The 21,587-nt window shown below is 42.9% G+C and overlaps 1 protein-coding gene across 1 annotated transcript in view; it reads left to right on the top strand.

Moving 5' to 3' along the window:
- Positions 1–408: 408 nt before the first annotated feature.
- Positions 409–21,587, top strand: part of KIZ (kizuna centrosomal protein) — a 45,177-nt gene continuing 23,998 nt past the window's right edge. The window contains exons 1-8 of the mRNA XM_010296972.1: positions 409–437; positions 1,936–2,092; positions 6,651–6,743; positions 11,180–11,555; positions 14,142–14,391; positions 18,415–18,549; positions 19,721–19,885; positions 21,198–21,348. Of these exons, the coding sequence (XP_010295274.1) occupies positions 409–437; positions 1,936–2,092; positions 6,651–6,743; positions 11,180–11,555; positions 14,142–14,391; positions 18,415–18,549; positions 19,721–19,885; positions 21,198–21,348 (1,356 nt within the window). The remainder of the gene's footprint in view (positions 438–1,935; positions 2,093–6,650; positions 6,744–11,179; positions 11,556–14,141; positions 14,392–18,414; positions 18,550–19,720; positions 19,886–21,197; positions 21,349–21,587) is intronic.

Below are 21,587 nucleotides of genomic sequence, written 5' to 3'. Positions count from 1 at the left end.
GTCTCGGGTTTTAGAGCCCTTCCTGGGGCTGCTGGAGAAGGGACTTGAAACAGTAACGTAAGCTGGGCAGAAGTCTGGCTGTTTTGGTGGGTCTTGTGTGGATGTGTTCAGGCATCTCTTCCCTTTAAAACAACCTAGCTCTTGTTCCAATGGGGAACAAAGAGAGAAATAAAAGCTTTGAGGTTTGTTTTGTGGGTTTTGGTTTTTTGTGATAAGCTTGGCTGGCAGATCAATCTGTAAGACTACCGATCTAGCAAAAATGTGCTCTCTGCTCTGAAAAGGTTGTGGTCTGTAAAATGCTTTATTTCTTGCATTTTGAGAATTTAAATTGTAAAATAGTTGTATGTTATTATATGTTGTTTGTTTTCTTCCAGTGAAGCCAAAAGGTTGGAATTAGAAAGAAAACTGATGGAGTACAGAAAGTCTGATGCATACCTGTAAGCCTACTTAAAAGCTTCTTATAGGTTATTTTATTTTAGCTACAAAGACTTGGGTATCATGGAATGCTTTTAGAATGTTGAAGGGTTTTTTTGTATAACAATAACATAAATACAAATTTAAGAATAATGTAAGATTCATGTCTGTTATTGATGGAATAACTTAAGCAATAAGTACTTTATTAATACTGGAATTTTATTATAGCAGTTAGTAATAGTAGTAGTTATTACTAACTAACATGCAAGTTGGTTTTATGCAACTTTTACAAAAATCACTGTAGCATAGTTTGTGCTGGAAAGTCCTAGCATCTTACCAAGTCTGAAAGTTTTAGGAAGTCCTAGAGAATATTCTAGATTCTGGTCCTGCTCCTTGGATTGTTTCTGCATTACCTATTTAATGTAAATTGCATGTGCAGCTTGTAGAAAAAAACCCAAACAAACCTAAACATTAAATTAAAAAAAAAAAAAACCAAACAACAAAAGAGGGCTGAAAAGGGTCTCATCCAGTGTTCCTTTCCTCAGATGTGTTTTGTAAAGCTCATGGAGGACACTTTTCTATCTTGGCTCAAGGGACTGAGGGCTAGGTGCAATAATGGACAATCCCTTAGGAACTCCTCTTCTGAACGAGGGCCTTTAGATTAGAAAATTAAGATGTAAATTAAAGGAAAAAAATGCCTGAACAGGTGGGGAAACATCACATGTGCTTTGTTAAATGTCTTTATTTGATCTATTTTAATCTAACAGGTTTTGAACTGAAGTTTCTCTGAAAATATTGGCAGCTTGGGGGATTTAGGTTGCAGTTTCACAACTGATTTAAGTAGACCTCTAGGCAGATTGAGACCAAAAGATGCTCCTGACTGCCCCGGTTCCCATTTTGCCTTTGTTGGCACTAATGCTTGGGTGGCTGCCCTGTAATCAGATAAGGCAATAGGTCTGGCTGAAAGTGAACCTGGTTTTGGGTGTGTGAACTCATTTAGAAGGATTTTCAGCTGGATTGCTCTTGGCCTAATTTGCTGTGTGGCCACATAGCAGATAGTATTGGCATGAAAAAGGAAGGCTTGGAGTGAGATGCCCATTTTGGTAGCAGCATGGGTTTAGGTTGGCTTAAAGCAGTTGTGAAACTACAGCCTTAATATCACAATTTGAACAGACTTGCAGAGCATGTTCTCCTAATTACAATTTTCATTTTGATTTAATGTCGTACAGGTATCTAAAACATCCATTTAAAACAAATTTACAAGACTCTTTTAATAGACTTATTCTTTTGAACACCAACCTCCCCACCCTGTTTAAATCTGAAGTTGCATGACAGACATCTGTCAGTTTTATAAGGTAGCTTTGGAGAGTTGTGCAGAAGAATGTGTCTGCTCCTTTTGGGAGGGACGGGGGGCAACTCCTGCATAAGTGTTAGTTTGTAAATGTCTGAAGAAAAGTGATTGTAATAGATGTTTGTTTTAATTTCATACTCTTTAAGTAGAGTTTCATTTTCCCCCTATAGAATGAAACTAAAATACATGAAGCTGAAAAAATACTTGAAAGAAATAGATGAACGACAAAAAGGAGCTCTTCTGCGAAACCAGACCTGTTTAAAGGAATTCAACCAATTTGAAGCTCATATGAAAACTTCAAGTTCAGAGATGATTGAGAAGATGGAAGTAACTTTATATAAGATTTAATACATTAGTGTTTACTGTTATTAAAGGGTTGCTAAATTGGCTTTGAGTATTATGCGCATTAAGACTTCAGATGTTAGTGAAACCTCAGCATATGTTTTGGAGTGCTTAAAGTTGGTAATGTTTGGCAATTTGAAATGAACCCAAACTCTGATAATATATGTTGTAATAGATCCTAGTGTAGCTGCAGTGTTAGTCAGCAACACTTCACAGGACTGAACACTGGGTCTACAGTAAAGTGCCCTGTGCTTGTGAGCCTCTTGGAAGCGAGGGAGAGCCAAGATCAAAAAAATGTGGTAATGCAGTATGTGTTTGGAGAGTTAGTGATAAGATAATAAACCAGCAATATCTAGGTTAGGACAAAAAGACGACTTGAGTTGTAATGCTTTCATACAGACTTTTCTATAAAACTGTATTTCAGTAAGGCTTTTATTACTTAAAAGTACCCACATATATTTCATGGAAGCTGCTTTGGGACACTTTTAATTTTGCTGGTGTGAACACCCTAAATAGCCGTAGTTAGTCTCGCTCCTGCTTATTGCTGTTTCCTCTTTAGCAGAGCAAGTGTAAGAGTAAATAACTTCCGTTGGTTCAAGCACAATAATTTGCTCTATCTGGACCAGAGCTGAGCTAAAATGAAGTCACACTTAGTTCTGTTACTAAACAGTCAACTAGCAATACTTGAACAGTGATAAGAGGGGAAAAAACCTACTCCCTCCAGTATCCCGTTGCATCACTCACATACTTGCTTTTGGTAATGTTTTTGCATGGACTCGGAGATTTGATTCATGTGCCTTCAGAGTTGGAAATTCTGAACTTTCCTCCTGGACTGGTTAAGTAAAGCCCAAAGAGTGTTTCATCACCTGGTATACTTGAATTGTGCATCGTAACTGGCAATGGCAGGAGTATGGTAGTACCAAATGACTGCTTTAAAAGAGCCAATACCCAACAGAATATACTTCTTGCTGTCTTTGTAGCACCTTTGTTATCAAAAGACAACTGCAAATGTGCTGCTCGTCCTCTCTCCACTCATTGCCTTGACTGCTGCCAGCTCAAAGGTCTACATTTGCAAAAGGGGTCTTATTACTGACTTCATTGAATGTCATCAGTTTGAGAACCTCATGCTGGGGTGAATTATCCATATGAAAGAGGCTGTTAAACTGAACAGGCATGTATTAGTTCTTAAATGACTAATTTTTTTAAAATCACCGCAACAGGTAGAAAACATGCATGGTCATTACATTTTAAAAGAAAGAATAAAAGCTGTTATGAGGACGAACAAAAATGAACAGCCAAGCTTTGAGGATTTTTGAATCCTATTAATAATCTCTTGTCTTGCTATTCACTGAAGAACAATTTGAGGTGTTGCAAAGCGATATAGTTTGGTAATCAGATCAGATTTGGATCTCAAATTTTTAAAAAATACAATCATGACGACGCACACATGCTACTAGTATATGGAGTCATATTTTTGAGGAGGTAAAAACTGGGAGAGAAGTGTGTTTATATCTGCTTTCTAAGAGCAGTAGCATTCTTCAGAAATAGTTGATAGGGACTATTCTGTCCCTCTGCCACTCTTTAAGCCTCTATGATGCGGTACTGACACAATGCTTATACTTGCGTAGCTGTCGAACTCAGTTGTGCTTAGCTTTTATTTCTCTGAAATGCAGTTTTAATTCAGGAACAGTGTTCTTGGAGTGTACTGTTTTCCTCCCTCTCTCTTCCGTTCAGGGGCACACACAGCTTTATCTGAGACAGTAAAAATTTAAACTGTGATCCTCTTAAAAGGAGGTGTCTAAAAAGCCTGGATCCAGCAAATGTGAAAGTGCAGCAGCACCCTTGGACGACAGTGGTATAGGACTGAAAGAAAAGTGTGGGGTGGCTCAGGTCCTCAGGTGCAGCAAGTATGTGAAACGAAATACATAAGCACTTCTGAAAAAAACTGAGGGGAGGAAGGAATCGGACTGCAACATAAAAACGGGGAGCAGAAGGGGAAAAAGTATGAAATTATATAGAAGTGTGAAAACAAATGAGCAAACCTTACTTTAAAATATTGATTTAAGCTTTTTTCTTAATATGCTCTGGAAACACTGCACTAGGAAGTGTTATTAGAGCTTAGCCTGAAGTAGGGATGTAGAAGCAGCAATGTACTTTGTATTTTTTTTTTTGCCTACTGTCTGGTTTGGCTTTCATTAGCTGCAGCACAGTAAAGGGCAAGAAACCCTTTGTATGCAGTTCTTACAAAAGTTCTTTTCTTTCAGTAGGTGTATGTATGACCTGAAGTGTGAGCCTTTGTGCTTTCTAAAAATCTTCCATTAACTGTGGATGTTAATTTAGTGTCTAGTCCTTTTTGAATCCTCGTAAGCTTTTTGTCAAATCAGTATAATGTGACAAGCAGCCCTATACAGTAATTTTGTACTGTGGCTTAAAAAAAACAAAACCAAACAAACAAAAAGACCCCACCAAACTTTATTGTCTTTGATTTCATTGAAAATCTCCTTGCTTTTTTTTCTTAACAACAACAACTAGCTGGCTCCAGACAACTCTCCCCATGGTTAGCTGTAACTTGCAATGTATTAACACCTTGCCTTCTGTTGTTTGTATTAAATAGCCCCAATCTCTGCTTTTCTTCGCTCCTATGGAAGATTTTTGTGTATGGTGTCTGAGACGGGGTGATGAGACCCGTTCCTGTTGATGAACGCTCCCTCTGAAATGCCATTAGGTTTGCATGTACTGTTTGGGAAGTGCTGTCTGTGAGCGTACGGAGCAGGTGATCTGGGGGGTGTGAGCTGATCTCCTGGCTTTTGGAATTAAGGAAGCTGTCTGGAAAAGATGTAGCTGTCTCTTGTGGTGGCAACTGATTTCCATGCTAATAAACCAATGGGCTGGCTAACATCCCATGGTTGCGTACCCACATTAATAAATTCCTTTCACAACTATAGCCCAGCCAGTGCTTGCTAATTCTTTTAACCCTGTTGGGTCTGGTGCCGTTCACAGACCATCTTTTCCTTGCTTCAGCTTAGTAACATGTAGTCTAGAGACTGTCCTGGGTGGGAGGTGGCTGTGTGTGATTTCCTCCCCCTTTTTTCTTTTGTTTTTATTTAAAGCAAGGCACGACCAGGGTGTATGTTGTGATGCTAGGTTTCCCCTGTTGTGTTTAAGGATATTTTTTTTTTTCCTAGCAACCCTAATGCACACCAGTTTGACTAGCACTAGGGCTGTTACCCTGGTGTGAGTCACAGTTGTGCCATGGGTTCATCTGCATGCGGGGTTTTTGTTCATTGCTTCCATTTTGACGTTTCTGTGCCATCCATTTTATTTTTGCCAGGTCAGACTTATTTTTCTGAGCTGTTGAATAAAGCACAGATTACATATCCTCTCTTACAGTTATGAAAAGCCCCCTTGTTGTGGATTGCATAAGAATTATGGAGCATGTAATCATTTACTCTATCACGGAAGTACAGAGAATGAAAAGAGAGAAAATAGTAATAATTTCTGAGAGAGAGAATACCCTTTAGGAGTCCTTTATCGTAACTATTTGCACAGTTTATTATGTGGCTGTAGCTGACAACTTCTTTTGTTTCTGAAATACTTTTTTTCCCGTGTCTGTAATTTGTTCAGTAATTTTTGGGAGTAGAAGTAAATTCACTTAAGCTTTCAAGAAAATCCAGTAGTTATGCTTATTTTAAGCATCTTTAACTCTCATGTGGTCAGTCTTTTGTTTCTTAAAATTTCATGTTTACAATTTTATGAACAACTTCTATTACCTAGGAAATAGCAGACTTGCTGAATGCACCACTGGAGTGAAGTGCAGAGCTGGTTAATTGTTTTAAAGATTTATTTTCATGCATATTACCTGATGCAGAATAGGTATTGAAGTGCTTTCATTCAGGGCTGATGTAACTTGTTATTGGGGTTTACAATTACTAACAAACAGGATTAATTATAGGTGCTGCATGTGCTTGGCTTTTAAGCAGTGGTCCTACTATGAATGCATTACATTTGGTCAATTAAACAATGTAGTGGAGGTGAAGATGGTTTATGCAGTTGTTTGTTAGTAACACTACAGCAAGTTGCCTTTCATGCTGGGTTGCTATTTATAACATCTGCCATATATTTTTTCCTTATAATGGCTCAATGAGTTGTAAGATAATGTATGTAAAACAACTAATTTCATCCCAAAGCAGCGGAATCATTGTCTGGATATAGCAGAAATAATTTGGCATTACAAATACTAGTTGGGATTAAAGAGATTTGAGTCAACAAGTTATTACTATTTTGTAGGATTCTAAATTACGTGAATGAATAAATGTGTATTAAAAACCTGCAGAAGACTGCGTATAGGCCACGTCATTTGTTCAGGGGAGTGGAAAAATTAGGAGAAAGTGAGATCTCTGGCTTTTTAAACATAGTCCAAGTAAAAAATGCTGCTAGGACATTACATTTTAAAACGCACAATTTGTAAAGTAATACTTGTTGATTTGTGGTGGGGTGGGTTTTTTGGCCTTCCGTTTTATGTAATGGATTTCTTCACATTTAGGCATGGTATGGAAGACAAATTAAAAGTGTACTGTCACTTCAAGAGGGTAACTTGTCAGCAGAAGGTGACAAGGAAGAAGAATACAACGAGCAGGTAATGTGAAAGAAGAGGAGGGAATGTGTCTTATTACATTGATGTGCTTTCCTCTGAGCTGCTGTATGAAGAGGCAGGCACTGCTAAGCAGTCTTTGCATGGGGATTTCTGTTGTGGCATTTGTAGCGTGAAATACTGTTTAGTGCCTGAATGAAGTAGAATAACCTGGGTAAAATGTGCAACTATTTCAACCGAAGAACTAGAATTAAAAAGAGGGGAGAACTCTTAACTGTTTGTGTTCATCCTCGTGTTGGTTTTCATAATTCCTATGCCAAATAGTGTGAAAATGGTCTTGACCGAGGAGGAAATATTCTTAACGAATGATATTTTAAAAAATGCAGCAGTTTATTCGTACGGTATATTTATAATTTTGTGTGTTTTGACCTTTTCTCAGGTTTCTTAGATTGCATATCTAAGTAACAGACAAAAAGACTGACAAGGAATACTTAAATATATTCTGCTATATATCTGCAGTAATGCAGGCTTCTAATCCCTCCTCCTATCTCCATATAAATGATACAGTTCAAGACCATAGCTGTTTTCTTCACTAAAAGCAGTAAAGCTCTTTTAGATGAAATGTCTAAAAACATCTTGTAATAACTTGGAGCATGCTGGCAAGAGTAGTCACTTGTGACTATGTGTGAAACCCCCTCAGCTAGTCGATATTGTAATAAGCAAAAATGGTAGCATCACTCCATTATTCAGAAAAGCCAACAGCATGCTTGTCCCTTAGGCTACAGCATTCATTAAGAAAAGCTTACTGGGCTGAAAGCTGGAAACAGATGATAACGGGATATGATTTTCATATTTAATGCATTCCTTGGAAGAGTATGTGTGCTGCAGATTGATAGAAGAATCAACTGCTACTTTACTAAAAGACTTTCTAGTTTGCCCTATAGCTACCGATGGAATCATTCAGCCAAGAAATTAACTTTTTCTCCTTTTACCTGCTTTATATATCTGCTAAGCAGGCTGCCTGGCTGCCAGTAAATGTTATTATGCAGTTAAATGTTTGGTATTTAAGACTCTTATCAGAAAAGAAACAGAGGCCACACTATTTTGTTTTTATAGTAGGAGGAAGGTTTTTGGTTTTCTTTCTTCAGTGCATTAGCAGTCGTTAATCTGAGTTACAGGAAGTTTTCCCTGTAGATTAAAAAGTTAAAAACCTTGAATTTAGAGCATTCTTTAAACTGTAATATACAAAGCAATGAACCCGAGCAACCTTGACCTATATAAGCAGGCCTCCGGCAGCTTGTGAATTACATTTTTAATTCGGACGTATGTGAAAAGCGGAGTTTATTTTGGAATTCTAGATTCTTCAGTTAAAAGCAGTCGGTGTAGGAGGTGTGATTTCTAACCTATGGGAAAGTTTACATGAATACTGGAACATCAAAGGCTCATGGTGTGACTTAGATGTTTAAAAACAGTTAGCAGGTTTTGGACAGTACAAGAACTTGGTGTGTACCCAAATATGTCACTTTATGTTGAACTACAGTTAATAGTTTGATTGTGGACTCTTTCATTCCCTATCCCCTTCTTTCGCCTTTTCATCTCCCTCCTTAAATACAAAGCTAACTTCAACTAAATCATGCATCCTTTTGCCTTGTCTATGTGCTGTGTCTCAGATCTCACTCTGTAACTCCATCTTTTTTCAGACCGATCGTGCCTGTTTCCCACCACCTTCACCTCACTTAAAATCTGTTTATTCTTGTGTCCAAAGTATGAGAGTTTGACCTCAGCAATGTGGCACCGAGTCAGTCATAGCTAGCACATACAGTTAGCAGGTGGTTTATCCAGGATGTAAGTTGTCACAGCTTGGACCTGGTTTTATTTCACAGTCCTGGTATCGTAATGATTTTCTTCAGGCTAGTCAGGATGCCAGTGATTGTGTGATAACCTCATCAGTGATGTGTCTTGGAGACCAAGAAGGACAATCACGGAACCAATCTTCTAGAGTATCCCGATGCCCCTAAGACGTCAGCGTGACTATCTGGTACTTCTCTGAGCCATGGGATATGCACCCTTTGAGACTCTCAATTTTTATGGGAGTCCTTAAGCCTAGAAGTCATATACTCAAGCAGTGTTTGTCTAGAAAACCATGATTCTCCATGGAAAGGACTTGAGCGCCAGTCTTTTGAAGCCCGGTGGAAGGACAATCTGGTGTTACAAGCTGGAGGAGAGGTACTGTACTGAAGAGGTCCTCAGCTGGCAGAGCTGTATAACCTGGGCTTCTGAAACCTTTGTGCAATGAAGTTTGGCTTCTTCAACTTTGAAGCACTTTCTTGAAGTCTTTTGAAGATTTTGGACTTGTGCATCTTGGCACAGCTGTGTCTGTTGGATGTAGGGCCTAGGGCACCTCCCAGGAACCACCTATGGAAGAGCACCCTTCCCTGGGAAGCGAGGTGTCACCAGGTGAGAGTAATGCCTGGTGCCTGGAAGAGACAAGCCTCTGGCTTACCTTCACATCCCTAGCTTTCACTGTCTACTGTCGGGGAGACTGGGCCCTTTTGCAAGTCTTAATGGAAGGGATTTTTTTCTTATCTTTGTTTTCTTCAAAACACTTTAATGATAATAAAAAAAAAAATCGTATTTGTTACTGGAGGAAGAAGTGGGGACCCTGCACTCCACAACCAAAAAGAGGATTGTAAGTGCGCTTTGTGCAGAGACTTCATTTAACTCCCAGCTGGAGTGACGTGAGGTTCAGTAATCTTGTTGAATGTTTTAGGTAAGTCATCTACGTGTTTTTACTGCTTTGTTTTTGGTAGTAAAAACAGTACTTAGACCCACATTCTGTCATACTTTTGCTTTGAGAATGCAAAGGCAGTGAAGAGATTTATATTTTTTTCTGCGGTCACAGAGGAGCTTGTTAGAGATGTGTGTCTGCTAGGATTCTGCCAAGCACTCGTTCCTGTTTGAATTGCATTTGTTTTGGAACACTACATCCAGGAGCTGCTAAATCCATAAAGTACTTGCTACATGCATTTTAAATCGGCAAATCCAAGACCCGAAAAGTAATTAGGAGGAACCCGAGAGCAGTGGTGATGGAATAAGCTGTGAACTTAATCTGAGTAGCAAACCTTTACTCCTTCTTAAAATAACTTCATGGCTTTTTGTTCTGCTTCTTGTTACGTGGAATTTGAGCTTTTTAAATGAAATTTGGTCACAGACTAGACAAGATGCCTTTGTTTCCTTTAAGCTGGGCTTGGCAGCTGACTTTGTATGGTAGGAAGAGGTCAGGCAATGAAAGAGAGGAGAGAGGTGTGGAGGTGACTGTAAATTGTCCTGCTGTGATTTGGGGCTGAAAAGTAAGCCCTGCTTAGGATGAACAATGGTATTACGATAGCTAATTTTGGCTTTGCATAAACTGGCAGTGACCTTTTAGTAGTAGAGGTGGCAGTAGCCCCTCCTCCTAAATTGTTCTGATTGAGTAGACTTACAAAGAGAAAAAGGCAAGTATTAAAACACTGGGATTTAGAAGCAGAGTGGTTATACTGTTGGAACTATTTTTATGCAAGTTCAACAGTTTTTGGTGGAAAGTGCCATTTAAAACGTTTCTGTTCGGTGCCCAAAGTTGCCTTGTGGGAAATGATTTCGTCTACATGGTGTTAGCTGAGTAATTGTTCTTCTTTGATGTGATTTAAAAGACAGGAAAGAGCAGAAGGAAGACAATGAATAAACTGATTTTTGCCTCATTCTTATTTGCTCTGACATGCTGTGAGCAAAGCTGGATATATAGACAAGCAAGCGGTGGCAGATGCACCTTTCAGACTCTGTGGGGACCATTCCTTATCCCGTTGCCTTCTCGAGGAGACCATGAGAAGAGCAACAGGAGGAGGTTGCTCAGAGCAGCTGCTGTGGGTGGCTTCAGAAAGGCCAGCTGTGCCACGGACACTGCGGTGGGGTCCTGATGATCATGTCTTAACTTCAGGATGCTGCAGTACCTAAACCACAGACTACCAGCGGCTGTGCAAAGTCCTGCACAAGTAGAGCACAATGATTCCGCTAGAGTCAGTAATGTCAGGATGTTTTCAGTGACTTCGGTGGGTAGCTCTAAATGTCTGCTTTGGTCCAGGGTCTTAAAAGTCTTTGCAGGAATCTCATCTGAAAAGACTGCCTGTTTGTAAAAAACAGTTACTGTTTAGATTAGTTTGTCCTTTGCATATTTCAGTCCCTTTTAGTCGGGTTGGGGGTGCAGTGGGCTTTTGCCACAGATTGTTTTGGCTCACAGAGCTTCAGTTGAAGTCCTGGCCCTCATTTTTACACCAGGACACAAGAAATGCATGCCAAGTGTTTGCGTAATTATAATACTATAGAAAATAACTTAAATTCTGTGATACTTTTCTGTCCAGAGACCAACATGTGATCCTCTAGAAGTTCCATTTGCATCATGCTGTGTGTTTGTTTCCTTAAGCCATCTCCCACCTGTGTTTTTTCAGATGCTGTGGATTGCAAGACAGGCAGGAATTGGCACTGGGGCAGCTGTGCCAAGAGGACTGTGTCGTCCGGCAGCAGTCCTTATGGGTCGCCACACGTCAGCCGTCTCAGCTGCTGGAGGTTTGGGCACGCAGCAGACACCCCCCCAGCTCACAGATTGCTGCCTGGCGCCCGACCCACCTTTGTGCTCGCCGTCACTTGAAGGACTCGGTCCAGAGAGCAGAAGTACCGGTTTAGAGAGTGATGCATCAGCGGAGGGAGCAGCGAGACACGGGGACTTCGCCGCTGGTGAGGAAGACTCCGAGCAGCTTACCTCGTCAGCATCTGATCCCAAACCAGCCACCCCCGAGGAGGAACGGCTGCGGGGAAGCGTCCCAGGTACGGTGGGCGTGTGCCTGTCTGTCTCTGCCTGGTGCTGGGGCACACTCGCCCCAGCCAGAGTGATGGCCATGGCCACTAGTTTCCCCTATGTGTGGTGTGTTCTGGTTGAAGCATGGCAGCACTCTTTTTTTTTTTCTTTTTCTTTTTTTCTTTTGACTCTGTTTCCTCCCAGGCCTCTCATCTGCACAGACAAGGGCTTGCTGGGAGCCAAGCCTGTTCAGATTTGCTATTAGAAAGTGAAGAATTATTCACTGTTGTGCCCATGGTTGTCTTGAAGTAGTTTGACCCTCATTTTAAGAGGTTTAATGTGAACGTACTGCACTGGCAGAATATATCACTTCTTTTGGGTTGAGTTCCTTCTTCCTCAGATGTTTGTGCAGAAGTTATCCGTTTCCAGAAATAGGATTTGGCAATGTAGACTGAGGATCGGTATGTCCCTGTATGCAGCTGGATTAAGTCTTCCTTGGTGGTGGTTCTCTGCCTTGTTCTGGACTTCGTGAGAAAAGCGGTGCGGATCCTCCCAGCCTAGATGCTCTTGCTCTGGAATGAGATGTGCTGCCCTCAAAGGCTGCATTCCAACTTCTCCCCGCCCCATCTTGGCAAAATGCATTCTCTCGTGTTTTACTGGCTTGGTTGGTTACTTTGAAGTTAGCTAATGGACTTGGTTTTGAAGTTGCAGTGACAAAGATTTGTCACTAAGTAACAGTTTATGCCTTTTTTAAGACCTTGCAGAAATACTCTCCCCTGCCTTGCCAGTTAACATAGCAATTTTGAACTTCAACTAGTTTTCCAAGCCCCATAACAATTGCTAAAATGGAACTATTTATAATGGAAACTGGTGGCAACCCTAATGATGCAAGGACTCTGCTGTCCTGTAATGATTGTGGTTTTCTTTATAGAGGAAAGCTGGCATCCCCATCAGATGCTCTTCTGTGCTACTTCTTGGGTTTTGTTTTTTGTTTTTTTCCTGGCATCTTCCTTCTTGAGGTTTTTCAGTTTCTTTTGCCTTCTCTAAGGAATGGATTTGCCTCTCGTTTTCTTTCCTCTGATGCATTTGCCACTTCTCTGTTTTAATGACAGCCTGTCCTTTCTGGCACTGGCAGGAGACCAGTCCAGCCTGGCTTACGTTAGCCCCAGGCTGTGCCTGCAGCTCTGCAGAGCGCCGGTTCCTCCCCACAGGGAAGGCTGGGGTGGCCAGCACCGTGTCTGGGAAAGAAATAGCCATTTAATTTCTGGAATGTGGTATCTCTACCTTCAGAGAAACCGTACAGTTGTGTTCAAAATCAAAATTATCTTTTTGTCAAATGGCATGGTAATCACCTCGGACCGCCTGGAGGGCTTTCTATGTCTGTCTGCTGCCAGATGCATGTTGTGAAGTGAACAGGCTAATGCGGTCCGGGTTTGAATGTGCGGAGGGGACTGGCTTGTTCCAGCTCCCCTAAGCTTGACCTTCCATGCTGCAATCGATGGCAGCTGATGAAGATGCTTGGCGGTGCCATACCAGGAGCAAACACGCACCGGGCTCTGCTGCCGGCTCTCTGCAGAGTGGTGCTCGCCAGCTTCTCCTGCTGCTCCCTGGCTGCTGCTCAGCAGCAGCAGCACAAAATGTAGAAGCAACAAATCCCATTTCCCCCAGGCTAACAAAGCAAGAAAATGGCCCCTTTCTTCCCTTCTTCCAAACTGGAGAACAAAACTCTGCTCTTCCCCATCCTCATTTTCCAGCAAGTGCAGTAGTGGCATTTCTGTTGCACATACTTGCTTCACAAATTTGGAAACAAGGCTAAGAGAGCCCATCCTTAGACCCCATCCCGACACCAGCTGCTGCTTGGCATAAAACTTAAGTGATTTGGTTCCAGTGAAACTCCGTGACCAAGACAAGTAGAAATGCTGGTGCTGTAGCGTTAGCAGGTGTGCGAATGCTGGTTAATTTAAACCCGTGGTGAATTTTATGGAAAAGTGGGAATTTGTGTAGCAATACTAATTTGTTACAGCACTCGCTGGTCCATTAACTTTTGGCATTCTGTAAAAAGGTAAGTTGCAGGTATTTGTCATCTTGGAAGCATGATTCAGCTCTGTACTCTCCTCTTTTAGAGGAGGCAATTAACGTGCAGAGTTTAAAAGCCTCCAGGCATGTATTTCTTCTGCAAGGTTTAAAAAAGGTGTACAATAGTAGGCTCTTCAGGTGCACTTTTTCTCCCCTCTAAGAAAAGCTTTTTCCAGCTTTTCTGTTTCATTGTTCCTCCAGAGATGATTTAGTGAAGTAGCTGGTCTTCCTGCTGGTGATTTTTGAGGAGTGCCAGGTTTATCTCCCAGCTGCCAGGAGCTGCAAACCCAAAAGGCGTGAGACGTGGAGGCTGGAGCCTCCCCGGACTCCCCCTTGTGAGAGGAGCGCAGAAGGACATGGGGCCGTGGGCAGGGAAACTCAAAAGTGAAGGGAGAGCAGAGGGATGCTTGCGTACGCATGTAAGGGAGAGCTGAAGATGGCAGCGTAGGTCATCTTCGTTTAATTCTGTATGCTATGATGTATTCCTTGGTCCTGCTAATGTTTTGGGAGTAACTTTTTCTAACTTACTATTTTTACAGGACCAAAGCCTTGCCTGAGTAACTGGCAGACTTGTCAGGAGGCAAGCTGGGAGAGCAGTGTCGAGCTCCCAGTCCCCATGAGTGCCAAGGAGGTGATGTCAAGCACTCCTGGCCCGCTGCGGGGAGCAGCCTCACCCTCAGACGGCTGGGAGGAGGGCAGGGATGCCCACCCTGTGGATGGCTCCCCGCTGCAACCACCAAACCCTCCCATGGCGCAGGAGGAGCCCTTGGTCAGCTCAGCACCAGACAGGTATGTCCCTATGTGTATTCTCTCTGCTGGTACTCATTTGTTGGCGTGTGCCCTGGAGGCCACTTTCACAGCCTGGCTGGTATGTGGCACTAAAGCTGCACACAGGTGGGCAAACTTCTTGGCTATTTATTTAGTATCTCGCTACCTCTGTGCTGGTGGCTTTAGGTAACTCACTGAGGTCAGACTTAGATGGGTTAAGTATGTTTGTTGATAAAATGCAATAGATGTTCTTTAAAAGTATACAAATCTTATTTCAACAAGTTTATATCATAGTACTTACAGTTTACTAAACAGCATAGTTTGTGTGGATTAAAATTTCCAGTTGGTTGCATTTCTTGAGCAGTTTGTTTGGAAACAGTAGAGAGAACAAGGAAAGCATGACACAGATGCATCTGCTACTCTGTGAAAGTGCTGGGGTTTTATTGCCAACAACTGCAACACCAGAGTATCAGCTGTATTACCAGTCATAACTGGATTTTCGGCCTTGCAATGTGCTTGTAAGACTGGGAAGCACATCCCCATCCTAGCGGACAATACCCACTCCAAGACGGTCTATGGGGTTTGCCCGGGTTGCATGGCGGGGCTGGCTTGACTCCCTCACTGTGTTCGAACAGCCCCATGCCAACCGCCGTCGTCCCTTCCAGGGTCCACACCTTGTCATGCCCTGTTGCTGCGGGAGCATCCCTCCATTTGCCACCGGTTCCCTCTGCAGTGTGTCATGTATGTGTGCATCCCCCCGCCCTTCCCCTCAGCCATCCTACCGCTACCTGACCCCGCAATTTTGTGACTGGTGACTTGCCTTTCTCCTGCCTGCTCTCCCTTAGCAGCACACTTCTGTTTTCTTGTCCTCTGTGTTCTCAACACCCTTCTCCCTCCTCACCAGCATCGCTGGTTGGGGGTTTTTTTGGTTTTCGTTGTTTGTAGCTTTTTAATCTGCTTAACACATCTATTCTTCCTACATTCATGGTCACGTCGTCTTAGGTGTACTGATTTCAATATTAGTTTGTATTTTAATAGATGACAGTTGAGCAGAAACTGGTGGCCAGCAATATACACTTCTGTAACTTTATCATTTCACATTTGCATCAGACTGTTGCTTGCTATGGAAACATCATCTAATTTACATCTAAATAGCTTTTACCCAGTTTTTCTTTTGTATAACACCTGTTAATCATAACACTTTGTAGGGAAGTTGCATAGAGTGCCTGCCTTTGCTAGAGAAGTCGTAGCTGAGCGATGGTAATTTAACCTTTTGTTCTCTCCCTGTCAACGCTAGTGATGCCTTGCTGTTCATAAACTGATGAAAATATTGTGCAATGCTCTTGAAGCCCAGCTAAATTATATGAAAGGTTTCACTGCTCGCATTATCTCCAGAGCACGACTGAAACCAGAACATGGAGGTTTCCGCTCGCATTATACCAAGCTGAATACCTCCGTTTCTCAAGGCCATAGAAGTGGGATCGCCACTGTTGGCTGTTTCTGCAGAAAAGATAGAAATTTTAATTTCTTTCACCTGAAAATTAAAAGGCAGATAAAATTTCAAAAATGGCAGGTGCAGAAGGCCTCGTGGAGGGATAAGCAGCCTTTTCCATTGTTGCACTTACAATCCTGTAGTCTTTCCGGGTTCATCTTTCCAATGCACATGAAATTCAGCATGCATGCTCGAGTTTTGTGAAATAATTCATGAGCTGAAAATCTTGGGGAACAGTTTCCAAGTAATTACTGCATGAATTTCAGTTATGTAAGTTACACAAACTATGAGAATGCAACTTCTTTTGGTCTGAATATACCATGCCACAGATTCACAGAATGAATAGTATCACAGGTCTTGTGATGTCCCTTTAGTCTAAGTGTTTTTTCTCTTACAAAATTCCTATGCTGGCTGTAGAAATATGCAGAAATTATGCAAAACTATACACGTTTGTCCTCTTAAATTGAAATATCTGCAGCTTGGACTTTCCCAATGCAGCAGTGTCACTGCTGTGGCATCCAGACAAAGTACCATCCCTCGCCTTTCTTTGGGCCATTTGTACACTTTTGGTGTTGTCTTTGAAATTAGTATAAGTGATGGAAGGGAAAGGAGCTTTTGTGTGCAGGGATCATAGCTCACTTGGAACGCAAAACAAAATTCTTGTTGCGTGTCAGGAAGTCACAAGCTTACGTTTTCGGAGAAAATTCTTTTCCTACCTTACTGCAGAAATAGCTTTTTTTAAAGTTTTGGGTTTTTTCCACACAGTAAGTGTTTGCAGGTCATATTTTACCTCTGGGTGAGTTCAGCCTAATTTCAAACTGCCTTTTCCAGATAGAGGAATGGTTGTCATGATAACATCATCAGGTTATTAGCCAAAGAAAGGTGATGTTGCTATGAAAGGTTATTTAGTGTAAGCTTTGCGCCTTGGTTGCAGTTCACAGTGGGGTGCTGTGATTTTGCTACCTTAGTTATTAAAAATGGTGATGTTGGCAAATAACTCTGTGTTTCTGAGCATTTTTGGCTGGGTGCATTGATCAGATACAGAGGCTGTACACACACATCTGCTGTCTCATCCCACAAGCTCAGACCCACTTGAGGGCCTGGGCTGTGTATTTTCCATTCAGGTCTGCAGCCGAAGAGCCCGCTGGTGAGCTGGGGGCTTGCCTGGCTTGTTCGAGTGGCACCGTAAAGGCACCTGATCTCACCTCCTGTCAGGTGGAGCCACCCGATAGCTCCGGTCCGGAGGTGAAAGGCTCCGTATCCTCTTACCATTCCTTACAGCACCCGGCCCTTTCTTTAAGGGCTTAAACCCGGGGAGCAGGAGGTGGGGGGGAGAGGGTCTCTGAGAATTAGCACAGAGAAAGATGATGACTATTTTAAGGCCTGTGCTGAGGGGGTGGAAAAAGGCAGAGCTTATGCCTGTGCTGCTTCAGCTGCATTGAAGAGGACTTAGCACAGATGGATTGTGCATTACAAAATGTAACACATAATTCAAGCTGTCAGCTTAATCAGACTGTTTCCAGGAAGCAACCTGTAAAAGAGAAGGACCTCTTGTTTGCTGACCTCTGATCCGTAGCCTGCTGCAGATTGTCATACATTTTGTTTTTCTTTATGTTGGTGTCCCTTCCTTCCCCTTCCCTTTTTATTATTGTATCCCTCTCGAGTGGCACCCTGGAAGGACCACCCAGTGGGAGGAAAACAATGGGAAACGAGCTGGCCGCTAAAATACAGGGTTTGTAAGACTGGGGGAAAAGAAAAAGCACTGTTTAACTGCATATGTGATCTCCCTGGTATTGTTTTGCTTATTAAATGTCTAGGAAACGCGGCTAAATGCACGGCAGCTCCCACTTAATTGTTCACTGTTGCCCAACAGTCCGATGGAAAACACAACTTCCATTATAGCTTAACATGGTTGCAAAAATGATCCAAGTTTTCAGGCACAGAGCTTTTCACTTGAGGGAGCATAAACCAAGGTTAACTGTATAAATGTGTTAGCTTCTACATATGGCCAAAAAAAAAAAAAGTTATTTTGCCTGCAGGACTCCGTGGGCGCATGGCCCAGCTGGGGCATTGCTGGTGGAGACCTGGCCTGGAAAGTCCCCAACAAAGCAGGCAGCCGGGCTGGACCTGAATAGCCATTTACACCTCTGTTCAAGGATTAGCCTGCCGTATTGTTTCAATGTTTTAAGTCCTAATTTGCATCATTATAGAGGTGCAGCTTCATCAAAAACCCTCTGAGGTCCCAGTTATGTCCCCATACCTGTAGGTGGTCACCAGATTGATTTCAATTGTGGAGGTGAAGGAATTAAACTACTTGGCGCAGGGGTAATTTCAATGCAGTGTCTCGGGCCCTGGCTGATTTTTTTGGGTGGATTGTTTGCTTATGTGCTTTTTTTTTTCCTTCCTACAGAGCTTAAGCAGCATGGTTTTTGCTGGTGTTTGCTTTGAAAAGCTAAATGAGGGTGTTTGTTTTTCCAACTGCTGTGATGGGAATGCATTCAAAATACCTGTTGCAGCTCAAGTGCCTTCAAGCCCTGTTTCTCTGTCCACAGGCACGGTGGGATGCTGGCAGGACTCTCCCGTGCACTGCAGCTGATAGAAGACGTGGTGGTGAGGATGAGCCCTGGCCACCGGGTGCTGTACCAGGGCAAGCACCTGTGGACAATGAGGACAGCGGAGCTGCTCAGGTTAATGCTGCTTCCCTGCGAGCTGCCTCCCTCTCCGCTGCCCTCACAGAGCAGGCAGGAACCGGGGAGGCAGGCAAATGCTGCCTGCGCCTTGACCCCATCCTCTGTATTCTTCTTTGCTTGCTGCTGTACATTCAATGTAATGCTTGTAATAATCTTGTGGTTGATTGCTTACACACTTCTAATTGAATTCAGGTGAGCAATGGCGAGAGGCTGTTACCAAGCAGCTTTGCAGGAGCCTGTTGAGATTTGAGGCAAGGATCCTCGCTCTTGTGGTGACAAATGGCCAGTGCAAAGAGCAAGCGGGCTCCTGCAAACAAACATTGCTAGTTGCTAAGAGGCCTCCCTCCCCTTCCACCATTTTCATGTCATCAGAGAGCTGAAATATGGCACTTAGAAGCACATACGCAAATTACTCCAACAAATACTCTTTCCTAAATGTAGCACTTCTCGCAGCCTTGCTCCGCAGATCCCTTAGGTGAAGTAAATACTTGTTTCCAAGAATGAGAGCATCCCCTTAGCTAGTAATGCTGTTATGGTTTACTGAGGTAGACAATGATGACCAGAAAAATAATTTCTTCCTCAAGGTAAAAGAGCAAAGAGAATCACCAAAACCCACGTATTAACAAAACCGGGGTCAGAGAGCTCTCACTGTCCCTCCACAGCATGGGCTCTTAATTGCAAGAACTGGGAACGGCTTTGTAGTTTTACTTAAAATTATATGTCAGCTTCCATAAACTGGGATTCGTGTAAGTACTTGATGGTTGGAGGATTTCTAAGGAATTAGGAGGAAGGGTTCCCCAAACGACCTGGCCCCTCCAGCCGACCATTGGAGATGGGTTCCTGTGACACAACTGCTTTGGCCACAGCACGGCCGGGGCTGTCTGGCCAGGAAGTGGTTTTACCGAGTGGATGTGCACAGGTTCCCCTCTCCCTGTCAAAAAGCAAAGGTGTGAGGTTAAACCTAGCACAGTGTTTTCGAAGCCCTGGGTTTGACCTCCCTCTCTGTTCCACATCTTTTGCAGAGAGCGTCACAGACGTTTGTCCCTCTGGGCTGTCCCACTGGTTATCCCATTAGCCAGGAGAAGTGTTACAGATTCTGCCTCTAAACCAATGCTGGCTGTCTGGGCTTTGAATAAACGTTGCATGTAATACCTGCTTTATTTTGTATCTTTTGTAATTGGGCCGGCAGTCTTAAAGAAGACGACCTTGAAGCATGCGAAGCAGTTGTCCTTCATCAGCTTCGGGCTTTATCACAGAGTACGCTGAATGGATGCCTCCTACCTGAGAACACACTCGATGCTGAAGGTAGAGCGGTGAATGAAAAGCAAACCAGGTATCGCAGACACAAAACTTGCGTGTGGGTGTGATTAACATTCTTTTCCTTCCTCCCCAGGTCTGCTCTGCCTCTCTGGTACAGAGAAAGCAGACCCAGGGCCAAACCTCCAGTTGCGCTGGGAAAATAAACACATCAGTGCCGATCTTTATGCATCTTGGCAGCAGCCGTATGACTTGAAATGAGGACATTAAGCAAATTCATTTATTTTCCATTTGATTCACCGATGGTGAATCTTATTCTGACAGGCAGCACTTGGGCTGTGTCCCCCCATCTCACCCAGTCCGCAGCATCTCCCACCCGAGGCAGCTCCGACAGGGAGGGGAAACTCATTAACTTCAGAGACCTCTTAGCCAGTAATTTCTGTGATCTTCAACATGAGTCTCAGGCACATAAGGATGGGGAATATAATTCTGAGAAGCGAATTATCTTTCTGTGAAGCAGAAGATGCATATAGCCTTTAAAAACAATAAACCACAGTTATTCAAAGTGGTTTTTTTCTTTCCTGTGTGTATGCCACAAGGACAAGTGAGAATTGATTTATTTTTTTAGGTCTCTTTAATACAATAATGAAAACAATTTCCATTCTTTCTTACTTAGCTTCTGTCTAGACCTTCCTCCCTGTTACAGGCTCAGCAATGCTCAAGTGTTAGCAGGATTGGGGCACTTCTGAGTGCTGAAGAACGGTCTATTTAACTATACCTGGTTCTCCTTTCGAGGCTGATATGCCTGCGAGCACTAATACGTTGTTGTGTTTCCTGAATGGTTTCTTAGGGACAAACACTTCTGGAGTTAATTGGAATTTACTCCTCTGTTTGTGAAACTTCATTGGAGCAACTGGAAAAACAAACATCTTTGGCAAAACAAGATTGCAGTATTTATATTTTCTGTGTTAAAAGGCACTTTTGCTCAAAAATAATAAAAAGAATTCTGGAGAAAAAACCCAAGCCTGGGGAAGTGGGTGCCCAGCAGAGTGCCTGACGGAGTAAGCGAGGAGTGCCCAAGGCTGAGACGAGGGGCTGCAGAAAAGATTTAATATCTCCTCATCCTGACTCAGGGTGGACCCAGGGAACAGACATGATGATGATCACCCCTGCTTGTCCTCCCCACATTTGCAAAAGTCACGAGTGACAACTTATGTTTTACACTTTGGACGTTTTTAAAAGAAAAAGTGGGAATTAAGGACAAAGCGCGTGATGGCTTTTCCTGCTGCATGTTGACCTGCTTGTCCAGATAAATGAGTAGTGTGGCACTAGTGTGAGTCTCGTGTATACAGGGTGTCTCACTAACAGTGCCTGGGTTTGTTTCTCAGGCCAGACCAGCGGTGGGATGTGGACATGCTGCGGACTTGCTTGAGCAACCATGCCTTGTTCTTGAGAAAGCACCAAGTTCAGGTCACAGAAGAAGTGGCAGAGATGTTTGAAAGCCTGCTGGTTTCCAGCAAGAAGGTGCAGGACTGTCAGGTTGGCACTTGCATCTAATAATACCTAAAGCAATGACACCTAGAGACTAATTTGCACTGCTAAGGTGAGACGGGCCCTGTGCTGCTTACGTGATCTGGTGGGTGGGCTGTAAGGGGCATGACAAGCAGTCTGCGTTCATTAATCAGCCTTGGAGATGGTTAGGAGGTAAGTAAGGAGAGAATACGAGTTCTTCACTTTTATCAGAGCAAACACGTATAGCACTTCATCCCACGAAGAAA

The sequence above is a fragment of the Phaethon lepturus genome, unplaced genomic scaffold, assembly GCF_000687285.1.
Source record: "Phaethon lepturus isolate BGI_N335 unplaced genomic scaffold, ASM68728v1 scaffold41181, whole genome shotgun sequence".
NCBI classification, from domain to species: Eukaryota; Metazoa; Chordata; class Aves; order Phaethontiformes; family Phaethontidae; genus Phaethon; species Phaethon lepturus.
This window is presented reverse-complemented; position numbering and strand designations above follow the sequence as displayed.